The 20,021-nt window shown below is 40.2% G+C and overlaps 1 protein-coding gene across 2 annotated transcripts; it reads right to left on the bottom strand.

Moving 5' to 3' along the window:
- Positions 1-282: 282 nt before the first annotated feature.
- Positions 283-17,914, bottom strand: LOC106934590 (phosphatidylinositol 4,5-bisphosphate 3-kinase catalytic subunit alpha isoform). 2 transcript variants are annotated; one of them, XM_015014577.1, is made up of 21 exons: positions 17,587-17,914; positions 14,261-14,665; positions 13,970-14,179; positions 12,689-12,939; positions 12,355-12,600; positions 12,063-12,148; positions 11,629-11,734; positions 10,190-10,342; positions 9,242-9,376; positions 9,007-9,131; positions 7,959-8,040; positions 7,698-7,862; positions 7,494-7,597; positions 6,289-6,460; positions 3,834-3,940; positions 2,940-3,061; positions 2,583-2,661; positions 2,239-2,409; positions 1,198-1,315; positions 943-1,094; positions 406-676 (listed from the first exon to the last, which is right to left on the bottom strand). In XM_015014577.1, exons 2-21 carry the CDS (start codon positions 14,610-14,612, stop codon positions 406-408), a joined length of 3,207 nt encoding a protein of 1,068 aa, XP_014870063.1. In that variant the 5' UTR covers positions 14,613-14,665; positions 17,587-17,914. The 2 variants fall into 2 exon arrangements, with proteins under 2 accessions (XP_014870064.1, XP_014870063.1); XM_015014578.1 differs by lacking the exon at positions 17,587-17,914 and having other exon boundaries at positions 283-676; positions 14,261-14,612.
- Positions 17,915-20,021: the final 2,107 nt, after the last annotated feature.

Raw genomic sequence — 20,021 nt, 5'->3', positions numbered from 1 at the left:
AAACGCTTCAGTCAGGTCGTCTTCAGGGAAAGCTCTGGCTGATGATTGGAGATGTACGGGAAGGAATAAAAAGTAAGAAAATATTCTTTTGTGTCTGTATGTGTACATATATATATATATATATATATATATATATATATATATATAAGATCAGCGCCGTTCAGGCTCCCTCTACTCATTCTGTTTGTATGAGAAACGTCACCGTTGCTTCTCAAAGTCATCATTAAGGGGAAAGAATATCTCGACTTGGACTAATAGATGCTTTTAGGTGTTCGTTTTGTCTTCAATGCAGGCTTTTTTTTTTTAAAGCATCTTTGTTTTTGTTGTCTAGCTCAGCGGCTATAACCAGACCTTCACGTGGTTTTGGGAAGGAAATGGAGTCCTCTCAGTTCATGCAGAGTCCTCTCAGTTCATGGCGTGCTGGCGGATGGTGTGGAAGATCCAGTCCATCTTGGTGGTCCAGCCGCCGTGATGGGCGTCGTTCATCTGCTTCATGAAGTAGTCGAGCGCCTCCTGCTCAGACTTGTCCAGGGCCAGGGTCTTCCTGATGTAGGCGATGTCGTCGAACGACTGCAGCTCTGGCATGCCCGAGCCCAGCATCATGGAGAACAGGTTGATGAAGAGGTTGGCGTGCTGCCGGATGGCCAGGTAGGCCTTGTAGCACATCTCCTGGAACCTGAGAGGGTTGGTGAGCAGGGTGGGCAGGGGTCACAATAAGCAATAAAACAATTAGTTCATTGGACAATAAAAGAGAATTGTTTTTGTCTCCAGTAGATAAATGTTCTCAAAATTAAAAGCTGGATTTTCCTTATTGTTTCAGTTTGATATTCTGCTGCTGGAAGAAAGGCTAATTGTGCTTTTCATCTTTCCCAGAGCTGCCGATAAATTCCCCCATGTCTGCATCCCGGACCGTTCCCATTCGATCCACTCCAGCAGTCTCACCTTTCGAACTCTCTGGTTTTTGTACACTCCTGCGTTCCTTTGCTGATGACGATCAAGAAGTCCTGCGTGAGAACAAACGGGACCCGCTCTCTCTTGTACCCGAACTTCTTCTTTTTGTGGTCGAGGAAATGGCCAAAGTCTATGTGGAACAGCTGCGAACGCACAGCAGTAATGTTTGATCATTACAAAAAAAAACAAACAAAAAAAAACAGGGAGTTTTTAGGTGCACCTGAGAACAAAAAGAGGTTTTCCCACCTGTCCGTCGTCTTTCACCATGATGTTGCTGTTGTGTCTGTCTCCAATGCCGAGGATGAAGGTGGCGACGCAGTAGCCGGCGCACGACCGCGTGAACAGATCGATGGCCTGGTCGTACCTAACAGAGGGAAAAAATAAATAACAACCAAATAAATCGTTCAATTCAAGCTGTTGGTGTCTTTGTGGTGCAAAATGGCTTGCAAAAGTATTCACACCAAATTAAATTTTTTTCACATTAGAATTTTAGGTGGCAGACCAACACAAAGCAAAGCATCACTATGAAAGTAAAGGAATAATGTGGTTAAAATAAGATAAAAAATAAATAAATCAAATCAAAGTTGTGTCGCATTAACATCCACGAGTATTATGCTAAGAAACAAAAAATTAAGAGAAAAAATTAAGATTGTAAGAAAAAGTCGTACGAGATTGACGTCACAATATTAAGAGAATAAAGTCGGGAAAATGTGAGAAAAAAAGTCGTACGACAAAAGTCCCAACATTATGAGAACAAAGTTGTAACTATTTCTTAAAATATCAGAAAATATTTTTTAAAAACTTGCTTTTTATTTCAATTGTTACAATTTTTTTATATACTTTCCAAAAACGTAAACAGAAAATCTCATCAATCGATAAAATTGATTTGTAATGGCACAAACACGTGGAAGTGGCTGCTCAGCTGATCAAATTGGGTCCAAAACATGGTGGTGACAGCATCATGCTGTGGGGATGCCTTTGTCTTTAGCTGGAACTAACGGGCAGAGGTTCAACTTACAGCAGGGCAACATACAAGCCAGAGCTACAAGTCAGATCAACGCACATTAATGTGTTAAAACGGCCTAGTCTAAGCTCAGACCTAAATGTAATTAAAAATCTGTGCTAAATCTTGTTCAATCAGATAGAAAGTGTGGCTTTCCTTCACAGTGTGAACCACTTCCTGTTGTTCCGTCATATAAAATCCAATAAGTTTGTGTGTGAACAAACATTAAAAACGATTCAAAGGGTGTGAATACTTTCTACATATCAAGTTTTCCCGCTGCTCACATTTCCCCCTTGTTCTTATCCTTGAGCCACTGGTGCAGAGCGTGGCTGTTGAACTGCAGCGCCCCCTTCAGGCCTCCTTTGCACTGGATCTGCATGATGGTGTGAGAGTTCCTCACCACTTCGATCAACCCCACGCAGTCGCCGATAGACAGGCAGCCGTACGGCAGCATCCTGAGAGAAAAACACGGAAACGCAGACAGAGATGACAGGCTTGTTCACAGAATGGGAGGGACAGACGAGTCTGCCAGCATGTAGAAAAAATAAAAATAAAAAAAAATAAAAAGAAACGGGACTGAAAGCGTGTGCCTGCGTCTCCCGCTGTCATGAGGAAGTGAGCGGCCTACCTGAGATCAAGGCCCTGGTTCTGCCAGATGTTCTCCATTATCCTAATGATCTGCAGCGTCAGCATGTCCTGCCTCAGATCTGCGGAAGCACCGAGGTGAACAACTGAATATTAGCCGCTTTGATCAGCAGCTCTGCACCGCTCTTTGTGGGAGCGGAGTCGTTAAAGTCAGGCCGATCTCACACGAGCTGCAGCCGAGTGTGAATCAGACACGCTTCTAAAAGAGCAGGGGAGATGGATATGTGTGTACGTGTGTGTGTGTGTGTGTACGTGTGTGCGTGCATGCGCTGTGACACACCCTGCAGGATTTAACTGGATGCTGCACCGAGTGAGAGAGAGCAAGAGAGGCAGGACTCACCGTCTCCATTTTTGAAGATGATTTCGTTGTTCTGGAAGAGAAGTTCGGACATCATGTCCGGGTTTTCCCAGTTCAGCCAGAGAGGTCGCTTTGCCGATGACATCATCCGACATTCCTCCAGGCTGAAAGAAACATTTTTCAGTGAAAAACCAAGAAAAAACAGTCAGCTTTTCAGAACTATTCAGTCTCTCCTCATGAGTGCTGCGGCTGTAGAACTTACTGTACGTCTGCATTATGTCATTATGTCCCCAAATCACATAAACAATAATTACTTTAGAAATTGATCAGATGAAAAATTTGCTCATTTTGCAGATTTTTAATTTGATCACTTAACCTTTTTTTATACAATATTAGGAACACATTAAAAAGACACAAATATTTATTCTTTTTTAAATAAGAAAAACATTTTATTGCCCAACATGCAATCACATAGCATTCCTTTAGTGAATGCTATGTGCTAAAAAATTACATCCAACATATTTTTAATTTTTACTTTTTTTTTTTTTTTTTTTTTTTTTTTTTACAGAATTTGAACCACGTGAAGCTATAACTGGCACTTGAGGAGTTCTAAGTAGAATATTTTTACAGATACATTTTTTTTATCTCGAGTGCAAAATGTTGATGTTTTGGGTAAACTGATTAATTACAACTGATCCGATTAATCACAATAAATCAATTAATCAGAATTAATAAAAAAACATTAATCACAATTAATTTGATTAATCATGATAGATCCAATTAATCACGACTGATCCGATTAATCAGATCAGTTGATCAGAGGTTAATTGGATTAATCACAATTAATCCAATTAACCTCCATTAATCCGATTAATCGTTTCAGCCTTAAACTGCAGACCGGTGTGCTGTTTCGCTGTGAGAGGTCAGAGGGCGTACCGGAGGTTTCCCAGCTGATGTGCCGGGTTGAGCGGAGAGGTAAAGCTTTGTAGTGCATCCATGTAGTCAGGCCTCTTCATCTGCTCGACCAGAAACTTCATTTGGACCTTTTAGGAGATGAAAGAGAAATCAGTCACTTCCATAACTCTGATGTAAACGCTACGGCTCAAACTCATCTGCAACATTTACCGTCTACAACACATTGATTTTTTTGTTTCTTTTTTGTATGAGAATGCACCCCCTGGTGGCCATATGTGAGGATTACAGCCATAGTGTTGATTGTAAGATTATGAGCTACAAAAATTAAAAATGTAACTACAGTTAACAGTTTCATGAAGCCAAAAATCTGAGTTTGGCAGCTGATCTGCGTTCAGATTTATTTCACGAATAAAAGAGAAGTGTTGCACACATCCTCTCCTGATCCGCAGCTCCACTTGGCTGGGACACAATCAGGACAATCCGCTTTGGCAGCCGCAGCTCGGAGTTTGGACACAAGTAAGCACAGAAAGCAGAACGGTGTCACAGACACAGACATCCTCGTTACAGGGAGCTGACTTTCACAAGAAGATGTGAGCAAAAGTGGAGGTAAGCCTAAAGGCTGCAACAGCAGCTTTTCATGCGACTTCTCTCATGCGCATTTAAAGGCTGCGATTAGAGCTGAGGGAAATACTAGAAGCGCATTTCCTACAGCCATAATTGTGTGCCTAGGAAGACGTCCAAGCCAAAGCCCACACACTGTAAAAACACTAAATCTTGCCAAGTTTTTTTTTTAGTCTAGTTTCTAGTGAAAATGTCTTTGCACACTTGAATACAAAACAACTAACTTGAAAGTAATTTTTCAGCAAAATATAGTAGCTCGTTTTAAGTAAATAATTCCTTAATATATGAAAGTACGAGTTCCACTGGGAGATTATTTCATTTACAACAAGATGGGTTTTTTTCATGTTATGAATGAAATAATAATCAGTGGAACTAGTACTTTAAAAAAATATATATTAAAGCATTATTAGCTAAAATATGCTAGTATATCTTGCTGAAAAATTACTTGTAAGTTAGTTTGTCTTATTCTATGTGTGCTAAGATGTCTGAACAAGAAACTACACAGATATACTGGGTGACCTTGTGTTTTTATTGTGAGTTTGTTGAAAAGCAACTAAACTCAACGTGTCACCAGATCAGATCATCAACATGGACGAAGCTCCGCTCAAGTTCAACAATTTCTAAATACATGCGACTTATGCTCCGGTGCATCTGATGTTTTTTCACTTCATACCACATTTTGTGACTAACTGGACTTATAGTCCGAAAAATATGGTATATTATTTTAGCAGTGGAATAATTGTTATCCATTTGAAATTAAAACAATTAGATTAGGGTTGAACAATATACTGCAAATATATTGTCACTTCGATATCATATTGCAAAGAATTGTTTGGAGAGAAGTATTTGTTGGCCAACATATTTTACAATTGCTGAAGTTTTTTTTTTTTATGCTAATGTAATATTAAACCAGTAGGACAGAGTCTCATGTAGAGGTGGACATTTATTGTATTGTGAATCATTTATCGTGATAAATTTCTTATAAGAATTTAGATTTATCACCGTCATAATAAATTCAAATTAATGATGAAAAAACAGCCAAAACTGTCTGAATTGTAGGTTTCAGTATTTTCTCCTCTGTTTATTTGATAAGAGTATTAATGAATAACAATGAATTTGAAAATATGATTAAATCCAATTGAGCAATACAAATCACACCTCTTTATGTGACTGGTGTCCTAAACAAGCTCATAATAAATGGGAATGTTTTTCCAAGTGGTGCATTTGTGTTTGTGGGTCTGTAATTGCTGTGGCATGCAGTCACAGCCATTATAAAAAAAGAAGTAGTTAATAGTTTGTACTGTCACTTTTATCGTTACTACAATAGTACCACAAAATATTGTGATCAAACTTTCAGTCCATGTCTCCAATCCCAAGCCTCACAGCAGCAAAAGCTCAAACTACTGTAAAAATGCTAAACATCAGAGTTGGAAGCATGGACTAGAAAGATGGAGAGAAAACCAACATATAATGCTCTTGATATCGCAATATTTGCCAATATTAATGCATGATTTTTTTCATAACATCATGCAGTTCAAAAATCTAATCATGTCATACATTCTTGTTTTATATTTTTGTGTGAAGAGTGTGAAAACTTGGTATTACCCCCGCCTAGCCTTGTGTGGAGTGAGGCTAAGAATATTCAATGTTCAATATTCAATGAATATTCAATATGCCGAAGCCTGGACAAATCTAATAATATTTACTGTTCCCATTCAAGAAGCGTCTATCCTCCAGTTAGCGGAGATCTAAAACTCTTGTGGCATCTCTGTCTCCAGGTCGGTCCAGATGTTGCGGAGGATGAACCCGCACCCAGCGAGGATGAAAGGGAAGCAGCTGCCAGCTGTCGGGTTACCTTCTGCGCCTCGTCTTTTTTCTCCTGCTTGAGCAGGTCGGTGAGATTGATGAGCTTCTCCATGGCCTCCACCTGCCGGCTCAGGTGCTTCAGATACATGCCGCATGCCCGGCAGTACGACTCCAGCAGGAGGCCGAAGCGCTGGCTCACCGTCTTGTTGTGCATCTCTGATCTTCACACACACAAGGAAAAAAAAAAAGAGGAAGTTTTAGGAAGTTAGGTGATGATGCCATCATGTTCAGCGGGAAATCATGGACGGATGATTTGGAAAACCATCATTGGATCGCTAGGTCACATTCAAAAAATCTAATTTTGCCCAAATTTTCGGCCCCAGACTCAAAAACTAGCAAATTTCAACTACAGGGGGATGATGTGGACTTAAAGTTTCATTATGATATTTTGTGGTATGATTGTGATAATGATAAAATGACCATAAGAACAATTTCTTACTTCTTTTTAAGGAAATGGTATGGCTGCAGCAATGTGTCACAGCAGTCGTAGCCCCACAAACACAAATACTGCCCTTGGAAAACTTTCCACTTTTTGGACGCCAGTCACATTAAACTGCACACAGTAACTGCATTAAATGATGTTTTCAAGTTTATCAATATTTATTAATAATCTACTGGAGAAAGTAGTACAAATAATACCGACAATACGGACAGATTTTAATAGGAATTTATCCTGGCAGCAATAACAAGAAATGTATCTCAACAAACTGTAAATCATACGGTTAACAATACAAAATTGATTAAATAAAAAATGCAAAAATGAGTTATTTGCAATTTTTTTGTTTTACCTGCTCAACAATAAACAAAAGTTTTATGAAATCTGTATATCAAAAATCTGAAACATAAAACATGTATGGGTCTGGACAAATGATAATAATGTCATTTTGAGACCATTTNCNACNAATATATTGATAACAGCATAATAATGCAAGTTTATTCTCTCAAAAACTAAAAATGTTTAAGTTTCCACAGGTCACTCCAACACCTGGAAAACATTTAAAATGTCCAAAATATAAAACACAACCAAAAACACCAAATAAAGAGAAAATAAAAAATGTGAAGGTTAAAAAAAACATAAATGTAATGGATTATAAAAATTCTGTAAACAAAACTGCCCTTCGGAAATTACAGAGCTTGTTTTTTATTTATTGTGCAATTAATTGTTCGCATACTCCCAGGCAGAAATGAACTCACTTTAAGTGCCAGAAGAAGAAGTGTCCTATCCTCTGATTGGTCAAAGCCTTTTTCAGCAGGAAGCGTGCGAGCGGGTTGTCCAGGTACTGCTCATACTTCAGAACCTGGACACAGACAACGTGGAAAACCAACTTCAGTGTCCTGCTCCTCAGCTCCTGGTGATGGCGACGCGGCAGGAACCCGGTTCTCCTCCGCCTGACTCACCTGGACCAGCTGGATGAGGTACTGCGACAGTTTGTCGTCGGTTAGATATTTCTCAAGGCACTTCACGGCGAACTCTCGGATCATGGGGTCGGGGAAGTTGCAGTCCAGCAACTCCATGGCTTGTTCTGGCTTAATGGCAGGCCAGTCTTTGAGAAGGCAATACATCTGGGATTTACAAAGAAGTAAAAAGGGTTTAAACTCAGACTGTCTGAAACGTCTCCAGCCGATTGGGTCTGTCCGCGTGTGAGGATGTCCACTCACCTGCGCGACCTCGTCTCTGGAGTTCCACTTCACAGCCAGGAGGATCTTGGGAAGGATATCTGGGATGTTGATGCAGTAATGTCTGGAATAAAAGAAGGTTTGAGGTTAGTTCCACACGGGCAACTTGAAGTATTTTCCATCATTTAAAAAAAAAAAAAAAAAAAAGAAAAAAAAGAAAAGCACAAAGCAAAGATTTTGTGGTTAATTTCCGAGTTGTAAGATTCAGATTTTAGCCAGCTTTTAGAAATGTAAGTAATTTTTTTTTAGTTAAAATTGTAACTGTCTAATTCCATTGAATAAAAAAGGCAACTGAACTCACGTGAATAAATTGGTTCACGCAACAAGTCATTATAAAACACGACCTGCCACGATCGTCTAACCACTTCCTGTTGCCGGTTTCTTCCTGCTTTGCGCCAGTGGCACCATCTGGTTGTTGGTCATGTGATTTGTGCGATGCGAACAGTGTTTCCATTGCAGTTTTGAGAAATAAACCAATTTCGATACCACCTCCTCCTAGCAGCAAAACATTTTAACGGCAAAAGTTTTTTCAAAATTGCAGTGTTTCTATTACGCACATTTATTGGCAAAAATATCAAATTATATTGTCAATGAAAACTCGGCGACTGAAAGTCAACAGCAGCAGGTAACTTGACAAGGACATGGGGTGGAAGTACGAATATAAAATCAAACTAAAAAGAAACATAACAAGCGCCATATCAAAAGAGATAACATATAAATGTTACACTGGTAAATATCAGGCATTGGCCATAAATATGTTCATATCAGTTGTTGATATCAGCCCAAATGTTCAAAGCGGTCCATCCCTGAAAGAAGCTGCATGACGAACAGAACGGGTTTTTCCACCAGAACCTAAAGCTTGAGGTCCAACTCCCTCGTGGCGTTCTGCCATATTTCACTGAAAAACGCCTTTAGAATTGAACTGAACACAGCTGCGGATTTCCACACCAAAGACCACTGGTGACCAATGAAAACTGGTTACCAGACGATTTCTAACCCATCAATGTGGAGCACAGACAGATAGATGTACCTGTGACTCCACAAAAAGTCCTTCTCCTGCTCAGTGATCTCAGACAGAGGGTCCCGGTTACACACTTGGCGCAGCTGCTCATTATCGCTCTCAGTCAGGGGTTTGTCCCGTGCCAATCTGTTGCTCTGCGGAAACCAGATGTCAAACACTTTAATACCCCAAACTCCTTCACCAACACGCTGAATCTACCGTACGGTCCTGAATTTGCCAGCTTCTCCTGACGTTATTATCTTACCAGGCCAGGGTGTGAGTAATTAAAGCCGAGCTCCCGGGAAATGTTCCAGTTGGCGTGATCCTCGATCATGCTCATGTCAGGGAACTTGACTGGGCAGCTGAAGTGGTCGAACTCCAGCTCCAAGCAAGGGGTTTCCTGTGTGAGGGAGGGGGAAGGGGCTCAATCAGGGAGTTCACTACAGTCAGACAGGTGTCTACGTCAACGTGTCACTCATTAAAGGTCAGCATTATGTGTTTTCCAGCCACATCGTATCATTTTATAGCACAATCAAAATGCTGTATATATAAAATATGACTTAAAAGAAACTTGACTTCCTAATTTAACGCCTTGAAATTGAGCAACTGTCTCTTTAAGAAGCCCCTGCTCTTTCTCCTTCAGGAAGTCATCACAACATGGCTCCTCAATTAAATCTTTAACTACATTTTTACCAGCGTTGCACTGAGAAGTAGCTCGTATAATAAGCTGAGCAGGTGCTCAGTTCCACCAAGTGTTTGCTAATTGCTGCTGACTAGTCTGAAGGAGCTGAGTGGAGAAATCTGCAATGCAGAAGCTCTGAAGCTTGGAAACTGCAACTCAGAGGAGGAGCTTCTTTCTCAAAGGCGGGGCTAGGTCCACCCAGGTGTTTTCACAGCTGAATGGTTGCTATGGGAGATTAAACAATTAAACAAACATCAAGGCAACACTCCAGGTATGTTTTTGATGAGGGAATAACATTACAACATGATGTAAAGCTAAAAAAGGTCAGTTTTACATAATACTGCCTCTTTAAGGCCAGCTTTGAAAAATCCAGTCATCAGGCTCAAATGTAAGCAGCCGATACGTCGTAAAAGACATGAAAAGATCACATTTATGCACATCATTTCCATTTCTTTCAAAACAAACGCTACGGATAAGGTCAGACTTATAACTGTATCCAGAGGTCAAAGAACCGTACCGCTGAGCGCTCACCTTGTTGGGGTTGGAGCCTGTGACACCGATGGGGTTGAGCAGATCCTCCAGGCCGTGTGGGACTGGCCACAGGTTGAGAGCCATCTTCCCCGCTACCAGCGTGTGTGTGTAGTCAAACAGGTTGATGTTGCCCCAGGCCAGGGGACAATGTTCCTGCAGGAAAAATGCCGATGACGAGATAAGTAGGAAAATGTTTCCAAACGGCTCTGGCTCGGGGCTATGGAGCACAATCCCTGTTTAAACATTCAAACATTAAAACACCTCTCCTTTTATTGGCTTCTGATTGGAGCGGGATGGTCGGCTCTGAGGTGGAACAGATGTTAAACGTATAGAGCCTTTTGTCAAAATGAGTGTCTGAATGAAAAGCAGGCCAGCAAAACACAGAAAGGTTGTTATGTGTTGCTTTCGAACGTCATGACAGTAATTTATTGCGGTGAGACGGTGGAGGAAAAATGGAGAGCTGCAGATAACTGGCAGCGTATCTTTAGCTCCTTTCATTCCACAGTGGAAAACTACAGCCCATCCAAAAACAAAGGCCCGTCTGAGCCGCTCCTTAAATTATGAAAAATCGATTCATGAATTTGACTCTTCTCGTTTTCACCTAAATAGATTTACGCAGAACATAAATCCATATTTTATCTTTTCAAATTCCTTATATATGCTAGTATATACGTTCACTTGAGACATACAGACAGCGTTGCAAAACATTATATTAAATCTCAATCACAAACTTTCTTGTATTTTCTTGACATTTTATTGTATGTAGCAGGCCAACAAAAAATTGTGAAGAATGTTTAGTGTAAAGAAAAATGTCACCTGGCTCTCAGGTTGCCATTTAGAAGACAACATCCCAACCTCTACAACATCTGAAACAGTTTAATGGCCGCTCTAAATCTGTGCAGCCCTACTACGCATGCAGCCAGCACTACAACAGATCAAAGCATATTCCGGTGTTAGAACGGCCTAGTCAAAGTACAGATTTAAATGTGGTTCAAAATCTGTGGCAGCACATGAAAGCTGATGTTTACACACATTCTCTGTGGATTCAGGACAAGTTTCAGATTTTTTTGCAAAGTTCTTTGTTCAATCCCCTTTTGCTGCGTGTCTAGATTTTAACTTCTATAAGGAAAGAACTGACTCCGGCAGCTGAATGCATGCCATGTTTTCAGATTTTTACTTCTTAAAAAATAATTTCTTTAAAAATGGACTATTTTACCCCCACTTGACAAACCATTTCTCTATCGCATAAAGGCCCGATAAAATGGCTAACTGGTAAACGGATTAAGTTCACTTAGACCACATTCAGCCAGTGGCTCAAGCAGATACACACACATCCAGATCCATATTCTAAAACAATTGATAACAATTCTTTGATCAAATCATTCATGACCAAGAAAACCCCCAGGGTCAAAGTTTCTGTGTGAAGTTTCTTGGCTGACCTCTTTAGCTCCCTTCCTTCCTTTGACGGAGCAGATGGAGAGGCAGAGTCGAGCGGCTCTGGGAATTTCTGTGACGTACATGTCGTAGGTCAGCCACTCGTTCCACCTGAAATCAGAAGGAAACGAACGAACAACTCCGTTAACAAAATGAGACCTGGAGATGTAGGCATCATTAATTTAGCGCAGTGCACCACAGAAAAGGAAAGATAACGCATTGAAAAATGCATTAGCTTTTTCATTGAACACGTGATTTATTAAATCACACGTAACTAAATTTTTTTATTTATTAAAGCGCCACAATTGTGAATTTGTGTTTTATTGACATTTGCTGAATATTGACAAAGATTTGTGCACGTTTGTAATGGAAATGCAGCTAACGTCGAAGCACAGCGCAGAATCCCAGAACATGAAGCGCTCTCGTTCAGCCTCCTTACCTGGGATTAGAGCAGGGGACGCGCTGAGTGTTGACGTTGTCGCACAACTGCTCCCCACCATGGTAGATCCCAGTCCTGACGTAGATCTACAGCAGGAAACGAGAGAAAGTTGAAGCAGGTAATAAACTAACAAAAACAGCTGAAACCAGAAGCTTACATACACTACATAAAAAGACAGATGGTCATTTTTTTCCTCGCTGTTTGACATGAAACTTTCCATCATTTTAGCTTCGTTGGGATTATCAAAAATGGTTTTTATTTGCTAAAAGAAGAGACAGATCAGCAGCTCTACCTTGTCTATGTCTCTGATGTTTACATTGACGTAGGTAGCGCAGAGGATCCTGATCCTCAGCGTCCCGTTGATTGTCCAGAGACACTTGGTGGCCGTCTCGCCGTTCATATAGGGCGTCGCCGTGGAGATCCGCCTGGCGTACGACGGCATGGTGAAGTTCTCCATGGGCAGCTGGGAATACAGGCTCTCTTTGGACATCAGCATCAGGTTGGGCATCCTTCCCAGCATGATGCAGCTGCGGATATACTGTAGAGCACAGCGAGAGGTGAAATGAAGCTAATTCAAAGTTCCCACTCAGCCGTTAATGAATGCTGAAAAGCGCGGAGCGGGATACCTTGTACTGACTCAGAGGGTATTTCTCCAGTAAGTACTCGTCACAGCCGCAGACTTTGAGGATGTACTTCCCCTGGTACTCCTGGACGCACATCTTCAGCTGCTCCTGAGTGAGCAGCATGCTTCGTGTCTTCTTCCGGATGGCTTCGGCGATCACCTGCTCGGGCACGCTGTCGTGGTTGATCTTCAGGGTGTACTTCTGCTTGTCGTTGCTGGGCGAAACGATGACCCAGATCACCACGATAATCTGGCCTGAAGGATAGAAAAAAAAGCGCAGCAAAAGCTGTTCTGTAAAACAGGAATTTCCAGTGTTCATTTTGAATTGTTATATTTCAGCTTTTTTTTAAAAAACAATGAGGGTTCATCTACTTCCTAGACACATAATGCCATTTAATAGCACAATCAACTAACTATGTTACCTTCAGTTGCTATGGAAATGACGCACATATCGAATATGACTTAAAAGAAATTTGACTTTGCATCTGATGCCTTGAAATTGGCCAAGCTAGCTATCCAGGGTACGTTAACAGCTAGTTACTGGTGGCATCAACCAACCACCTGCTGAACACAATAAAGATGTCTGAGTTCAACACAAACTTTTGTGTGACAGGAAAGTCCAGCAAGAAAAAAATACATATAGTCACCATTCTAAGTCTTTTTACTTTTTTTTGCCAAAAGTGATTTTTTTCCACCTAAGATATCTTTTGGCAAAAATCACATAGGCCATCATTTTAAGGAAGGTGAAGATATACGAGATTAAGCAGTCCTTCCATGGCAAAATGTAAGACCTGTGATTGATAAATTTAAGCCCAACTTACATTTTTAATGAATTTATGATATTTTAAAGCCTTAATTTCAGAAACATAAATTTCAGACTGGCTCTGTGACTCCAGCTCCAAGGCAGAGCTGTGGGTAAATAGATGGTGCTTTTTATGAACCAGCGCTCAGGCACTGGTTTAAAAAACAATGAGGGTTCATCTACTTCCTAGACACATAATGCCATTTGCCATGGGAGATTCCAGGATTCCTCAAACATACCTGAATGATTCAAAGCAACATTCCAGGAACATTTATATGACGTTAACAACATAACGTCATATAAACATCAAAAAAAGATTTTGCATAATAATGCCCCTTTAAGAAAAATCGCAGAGGATAAAAACTGACATTAAAAGGCCAAAGATTTACAAAATGAATGAAATGACAAAGGACACTGGACGCAAAGTGTGTCTGATGTGTTGAATTCTCCAGGATGCGGTGACTGCTCGGTGGAGCGTCTCACCTTTATCTAGTTTATTGTAGATGTGCCTGGGAAGCTCTGCGGACGATTCCACGTTAGGCGGGTAGACGTACAGCGCTCTGCTGTGGGAGCCGTTGTTGTCTCTGAGGTCCACGGCTTCTTTGCAAACATTTAAAATGTTCCTTCTGAAGTCCTGCACTTCAGAATCCTTTACCAAATCAAACTCGCATATGGGCATTCCGATGGCAAAGCCTGCAGATAAACGGAGAACAGATCGTAATCAGACACTTGCTCAACATGCTGCGCGTCCCGGCAGCGCTGACAGGAGCCCACCTATTTCTCTGTTGAGGATTTTCTCCTCTCTGTTGCCCACTGGCTCGATGACTTTGAGGAAAGCCTGGAAGAGCCTGAGATCGCACAACCTCCTGGTCTCGTCGTAAAACTCCTCGCGCTCGGCCTCCTGCGTGACGCTGACGAAGATGTAGGAGTTCTCCTCCTGCAGCAGATGGTAGAGCGGGTACTTCCTGGCTTCCTTGAAGAGCTCGTGCTTGACCGTAATGAGCGTAGCCTCCCGGAGACACTCCAACGTGAGGATCATGCCGTTTGGCAGCAGGCAGTCCACAAGGATGCTGGGGGGCATCAAGTGCATCCCCCATAGTTCTCCGGAAGAGGGCCTGGGAGGCATGGCGGTCCTGGCGAATCCTGCCCGGCGATTTCCAGGTGAGAGCTATCAGCTGACTAAGAGGCAGGAAAAAATAAAATAAAACAATTATGTAAGAAATCACAGAACGATGGCTGAGCTTTTAAACACAGCAGATACTATACTAACATTTCCTCCAGATAATACACATGTTCACCTCCAGGTGTATTATTAACATTTTCCCCCCAAAAAAACTCAGAAATAGAGGAATAAAGGAGAACTGTTTGGAGAAATTCTATTCAAATTCAAAAATACTTTATTGATCCCAAAGTTAAAATTAAATGTTGTTAATTTATCATATTAATTCAAGATCCTTCCTAGCTGGAGGCAGGAAGGATCTCCTGTAGTGGTCTGTATTACGGTGAATATGAAGAAGCCTCTGACTGAAGACACTCTGTTTTTCTATGACTGTCTTATAAAGAGGATTTTCAAAGTTCTTCATAAATTTTCTTGATTTTAAGTAAATAAAAACCTTGTAGATGTAGGCACGAATCAAACAGCATTTTTTTTTTACCCATTACTTTCATTGAACCATTGTGAGTGTGCTGCACAGAATGATACAGAAATCTCATGTTAGAATGTAAAATATTTTAATTCATTACATAGACTTTAATTAATTACATAATTAATCTACTTTTATTTCATTATTTTTTTAACATACAAAAGTCCCAAGCCGGAAGCTTTGTATTCTCGTTTCTGGTACACCCGTAAATTTAATGCGCAAGCTTAAAAAAGTTTAAGGAACAATAAATATATCCGTTATTGAGCTCTTACTTCTATTTATTCAACTATTTAGCAGCATAAATGGTTTTTGAATTGAAAATGGTTCTTATTTTGTTTGATTAAAATGAATTGCAATTAATCAATTACCTGTTGATTAATTTTAATTGAGTCCCAATACTAAAATTATCAACTTTTAAGTGGGTCCAGTTACTAATTTTCAGTGTATGCACTATTTCATCATGATCGATTCTGATTTACCTGGATCGATGTTCTACTCGCCTAGCCTGATCCGTTGTAAGCTAGCCACTACAAAAAAAAAAATCTAATCAGTTTTTCATTACTGAGTGGCTTAAACAGGGAGACAGACAGGAAGGTGAATGTCTCCCTTCTGGGTCAAACAGAACAGTAGAGTGTTCTGCTTGACCCGGTTCTTTCTGAAAGGAAAATGTTGGGTTTAGCTTATTGGAGACCTCAAAGCTCAGATGAGTATCTTTCATTCTGCAGGGAGTACACACAAAGCTGTTGTTGTTTTGGTTCAGTACGGCTAAAAGCACCCAATTCATGCTAAGATACTAAAATGTCCTCCTCTTTATTCATGTCATGTTTGTTTTGAGATTATCCTGTTTAACTGTGTAACACAGACAACTAATTTTTTTTTTTTTTTTTTTTAACTTTTAGAAAGTTGCTACGATGCATAACCGTGGGCAACAAAAGATTGTTTTTACAACTGGGAGCAGCTGATTAGCATCTGAAAAGCTCAAATAATACCTGAACTATGACCCCAAATCCCAGAGGAAACTTTATGGATGCAGAGAGAGAAGCAGAAAGTTGAAAACTTCCTTTCCATCAATCATTAAAGAGGAGCGGCAAAAGTGAACCAGGTGGATTAGCATAGCTTGCTAACAACTGCAGGTGTTATCCATGACATGTTACTGTGGAATATTATCTCTGCTTTGCTGTTAGCATGTCATGACAGTCACGAGGCAGTCATACAGCAACAGTCTTCAGTCAGAGGCCCTTTCAGATTCGTTACGAGACCGACTGCTACTGGAAAACCTCCCTGTGTGCAGCTTTACCAGCCAAAACGACTCTTTGAAGATATTTTGAAGTTATCATTCAGTCATTTAATTTCCGTTTGGGATGAATAAAAGTATTGTTTAACTGAACTGAATTCTTACACACAAAAGTGAGGAAAATGTACATTTTAAATACCTTCAAGAAAAAACAAAAACTATTTGCTAAAACTGTTATATGTCAGAGTCTACAGTTTTAGAGTTGAGAGATTGGTCACAAACTTTGCAATTGGTGGATCTCTAATCCCAACTGTGACATACAGGATTCTGTTAATCTATGGAGGATACAGGAAGATTATAGCTATAATCTCAAACTAAAACTGGCAAAGATCCACTGTATTCTGATGTTCCGGACATTATTCATTTTTGTCCTGACAGCTATGAATATCGGTCGAAGGAGGTCATGTGACTTTGTTTACAGACTTACAAAACTTCAGAATAAATACTGCTTACATAACATCGCACATTTGTGTTAGTCTTGTCCATTTGGTGCGTTTTATTTTTTAAGTAAAGAAGATACGAGTCCCATAAATTATCCCAAACGGGTTTATCAAATGCTTTAAAGCTGCCTTAATATATATCGATCATCTAGAAAGCTCTCCTTCTGTTAATTCAAGCAAGAAGAGTGACTTAGATTTTGTTTCACCTAATTTAGCTGGCACCTGGGAGTAGATGACCAAACCCTGCCGATAACAAACTACAGAAATGTTTTGGATATATAAAACAGAACGCAGAATGTTTATGTGTGTTTACGCAAAAGCTCCGACAAGTGCCCAGAAAAGTGGGTTTAAGGGACTTCAAACAGCATGTAAACAAACTCAGTAGCTCCCGAAGCCCAGCTGCATGCTGGCCAGAGGCTAACACGGCTGCGGTTTAGCTTTGGCAGCTGGACGAAACGCTTTCTCTACTTCTGCTGTTGTCTTTTTAAACTTTAGCTGGGTGTTGTTTCTTGGGGAGCTAGATGACCATACTAGCCAAGCTCACTAAGCAGATCAATGTCATTGGCAATATGACAACCTCGCCTCATACATGAGCTAATTTTAGTCTAACGTTAATATTTTTAATGTGCGCAAGCTAAAACTTGGCTGGGTGTGTGGGACTTTACAGTTGTTTGGGTGGACAGCGAAAGCGAACAAAATAAAGGAGAAACGAGGTAACAGTACCTGAGTAAGACTGCAAACGCAAACCGGTTAGCCGCGAAGCTAGTCAGCCAGCACCGTCATTAGCTGCGGCTAGCCCAGTTAATCCCATCCGTGCCCACTCGGGAAGTCTCACGCAGCGGCGTTAATGTTATCCTCTGTCCATGAAGACGACAACCGTGGAGCAGAAAGCCCCGGTTCTAGCTGCTGGTGATGTTAGCAGCATGTTGGAGCGATATTAATTTGTCATACTTCGTACTGTTCGTCATTGTGCTGTTCTGGAAACAAACTGTTCTGTTTCATAGCGCGCTATCTCCACACAGCTAGCCTGGATTGATGGGAATTTCGGCTCCGTTTTTGAGATCCGGATCGTTTGGCTCAACTGTACTAAAAGAGCCGACCCATTCGGTACCACAACGCCTTCACCTAATCGTTGTGGTGAATATTTCAACACTAGGTGTTGAAATATTTTTGGGACGATGTTTGTAAATACCGTCAGGATCAAATTTATGTACCGTGATTTGACTTTAAAAACAAAATAGGACATGATGAACAAATCCCATGCTTTTTTTTTTAGATAATTGTAAAAGAAAGTGAATTAAACAAACAAACAAACAACTCCTTTTACTGGTTGTTATGTTTTGCTTACAGAAAAAGTAAAGGACTAACAAAATCTTTGAGCTTATTGCTCAGTCAAAGATAATTTACTGACTATATGTGGACATTTATTTGTAAAACAACTTTAATCTCACAATCATTCAGTCTGACAGAGTATGCTCATCTATGCTTATTATTTTTTTAATTCTAAAAAGAAAAAAAATGATTAAAAAAGCAATTAAATTCTTCCAAATTAAAATATTATTAATTTAATTAATGTTCTGAACCAACCAAAGCCATGAACACAAATGAGCCTCTAAAGTTTATCACTTATGATTTTCTACTCATATGGAGTATGTCTGCTGTGTGCATCTAGAGATGGAAACTTTTGCTTATTATTCTTTGCCAAACAGTTCAATCTCTGTCAAAAGGCATGGGGATCGACGAACATTTAAGAGATTCCCATTTGAATTTAGGTTTGGACTTTAATTAGGTCAATCTCACCCAATAATAAGCTTTGATCTGTAGAATTTCTGATCTAAAGAAAGGAAAAATAGATCTAATGAATAGCACTAGTACGTTTTTGTGTTATCGTGTTGTGGAGATTCAATGCAAAACCGTTGAATTTTTGCATTGAAAATGGATACTTTCCATTTTCACGATGCCTGATTATTGTTCTTGATTTGTTCTGGTCTACTACTGAGAGCATTTTAGTTTAGTTATCAGATCAGTCCCTCTCTGTCTAACACAGAGACATCAACTGCAGGAAAGACAGCAGCCAGCTTCTGTCGTTCAGACATGTGAACCGGCACAAAGACTCAGTTTGGTCATGAGTGGAAAAATCACAATTTTGCAGCTGGGGCAGATGTTCCTCATGGGATGATGAGACAGGGGAAATCAACCCCCCAGCCCCCTTCTAAAACAAAAAATAACCTTCCTTGTATTTTTTTGTTGTCGTTTGTTTTTGACAAAGGAAACACAACCGACATCTTTAAATAAATGTCAGCAAATAATGAGAAAAGCATAAAAGTATGTTGCTGCATACAGTCTTATGCAAGGCCCAAGGCCCAAAGCAAACTGACTCCTCCCTGAACCATGTGAGGGGCAGTATGATCTCAAATTGACTTTTTTGAGCTTTTCATCATGTTACAATATTATTCCCTCATTTAAAGCACACCTGGAGTTTTGTGTTGATTCTTTCATGCATGTTTGAGAAATTCTTCAATCTCCATGGGAACCACTCAGCTGAAAAAAAAAATGCCTGGGTGGACCTAGCCCCACCTTCAAGACGCAGCTCCTCCTCAAAGGAAACACCTGGTGGAACTGTGCATCTGCTGAGCTGGTAAAAACCTTGTTAAAGGGTTAATAGAGGAGCCATGTTGTGGTGACTTCCTGAGGTGGAGTGTCAGAAAGAGCAGGAGTTTTTAAAGAGACAGAGGCCCAATTTCAAGGCATTAATTTACAAAGTAGAATTTCTTTTAAATCATATTTGATTAATGTAGCCTTTTCATAACAACTAAAGTTAACATAGTTACTTGATTGTGTTGTAAAATGGCATTATATGGCTGGAAAACACATAATACTGCCCCTTTAATGTTTCCGTGGTTCCTCCCTCTTCATATAACAGGTTTTGGAGCAAACGTTTTAAATAATATATTTAAACTCTCAAGTCATGTTTTTTCTTCTTCTTCTTACAACTAAATCGCTAAATGAGTCACTCAGGGAGACAGATATTTAGTCAGTGACTAATGATGTGACTTCTGGTGCACACTTGGGCTGGTTGTGGTGACTTTGGGAGATGACTTCTACTGGCTGTATGGGAGACAGTCTGGTTGGGGTACAGCTGGGAAAAAACTTTGGGC

Source organism: Poecilia latipinna, unplaced genomic scaffold (assembly GCF_001443285.1).
Source record: "Poecilia latipinna isolate Pla-1442-1.1 unplaced genomic scaffold, P_latipinna-1.0 Scaffold1829, whole genome shotgun sequence".
In the NCBI taxonomy this organism is placed as follows: domain Eukaryota; kingdom Metazoa; phylum Chordata; class Actinopteri; order Cyprinodontiformes; family Poeciliidae; genus Poecilia; species Poecilia latipinna.
Note: the sequence above shows the minus strand (reverse complement) of the source record. Positions and strands in the feature narration are given on the sequence as shown.

Excerpts from the sequence above, each read along its gene's own strand:
- LOC106934590 (XM_015014577.1), bottom strand. The coding sequence starts at position 14,612 with ATGCCTCCCAGGCCCTCTTCCGGAGAACTATGGGGGATGCACTTGATG. Across the intron at positions 12,940-13,969 it reads CTACAATAAACTAGATAAAG|GCCAGATTATCGTGGTGATC; the intron begins GTGAGACGCTCC and ends TCTATCCTTCAG. Across the intron at positions 9,132-9,241 it reads ATTACTCACACCCTGGCCTG|AGCAACAGATTGGCACGGGA; the intron begins GTAAGATAATAA and ends TGGTTTCCGCAG.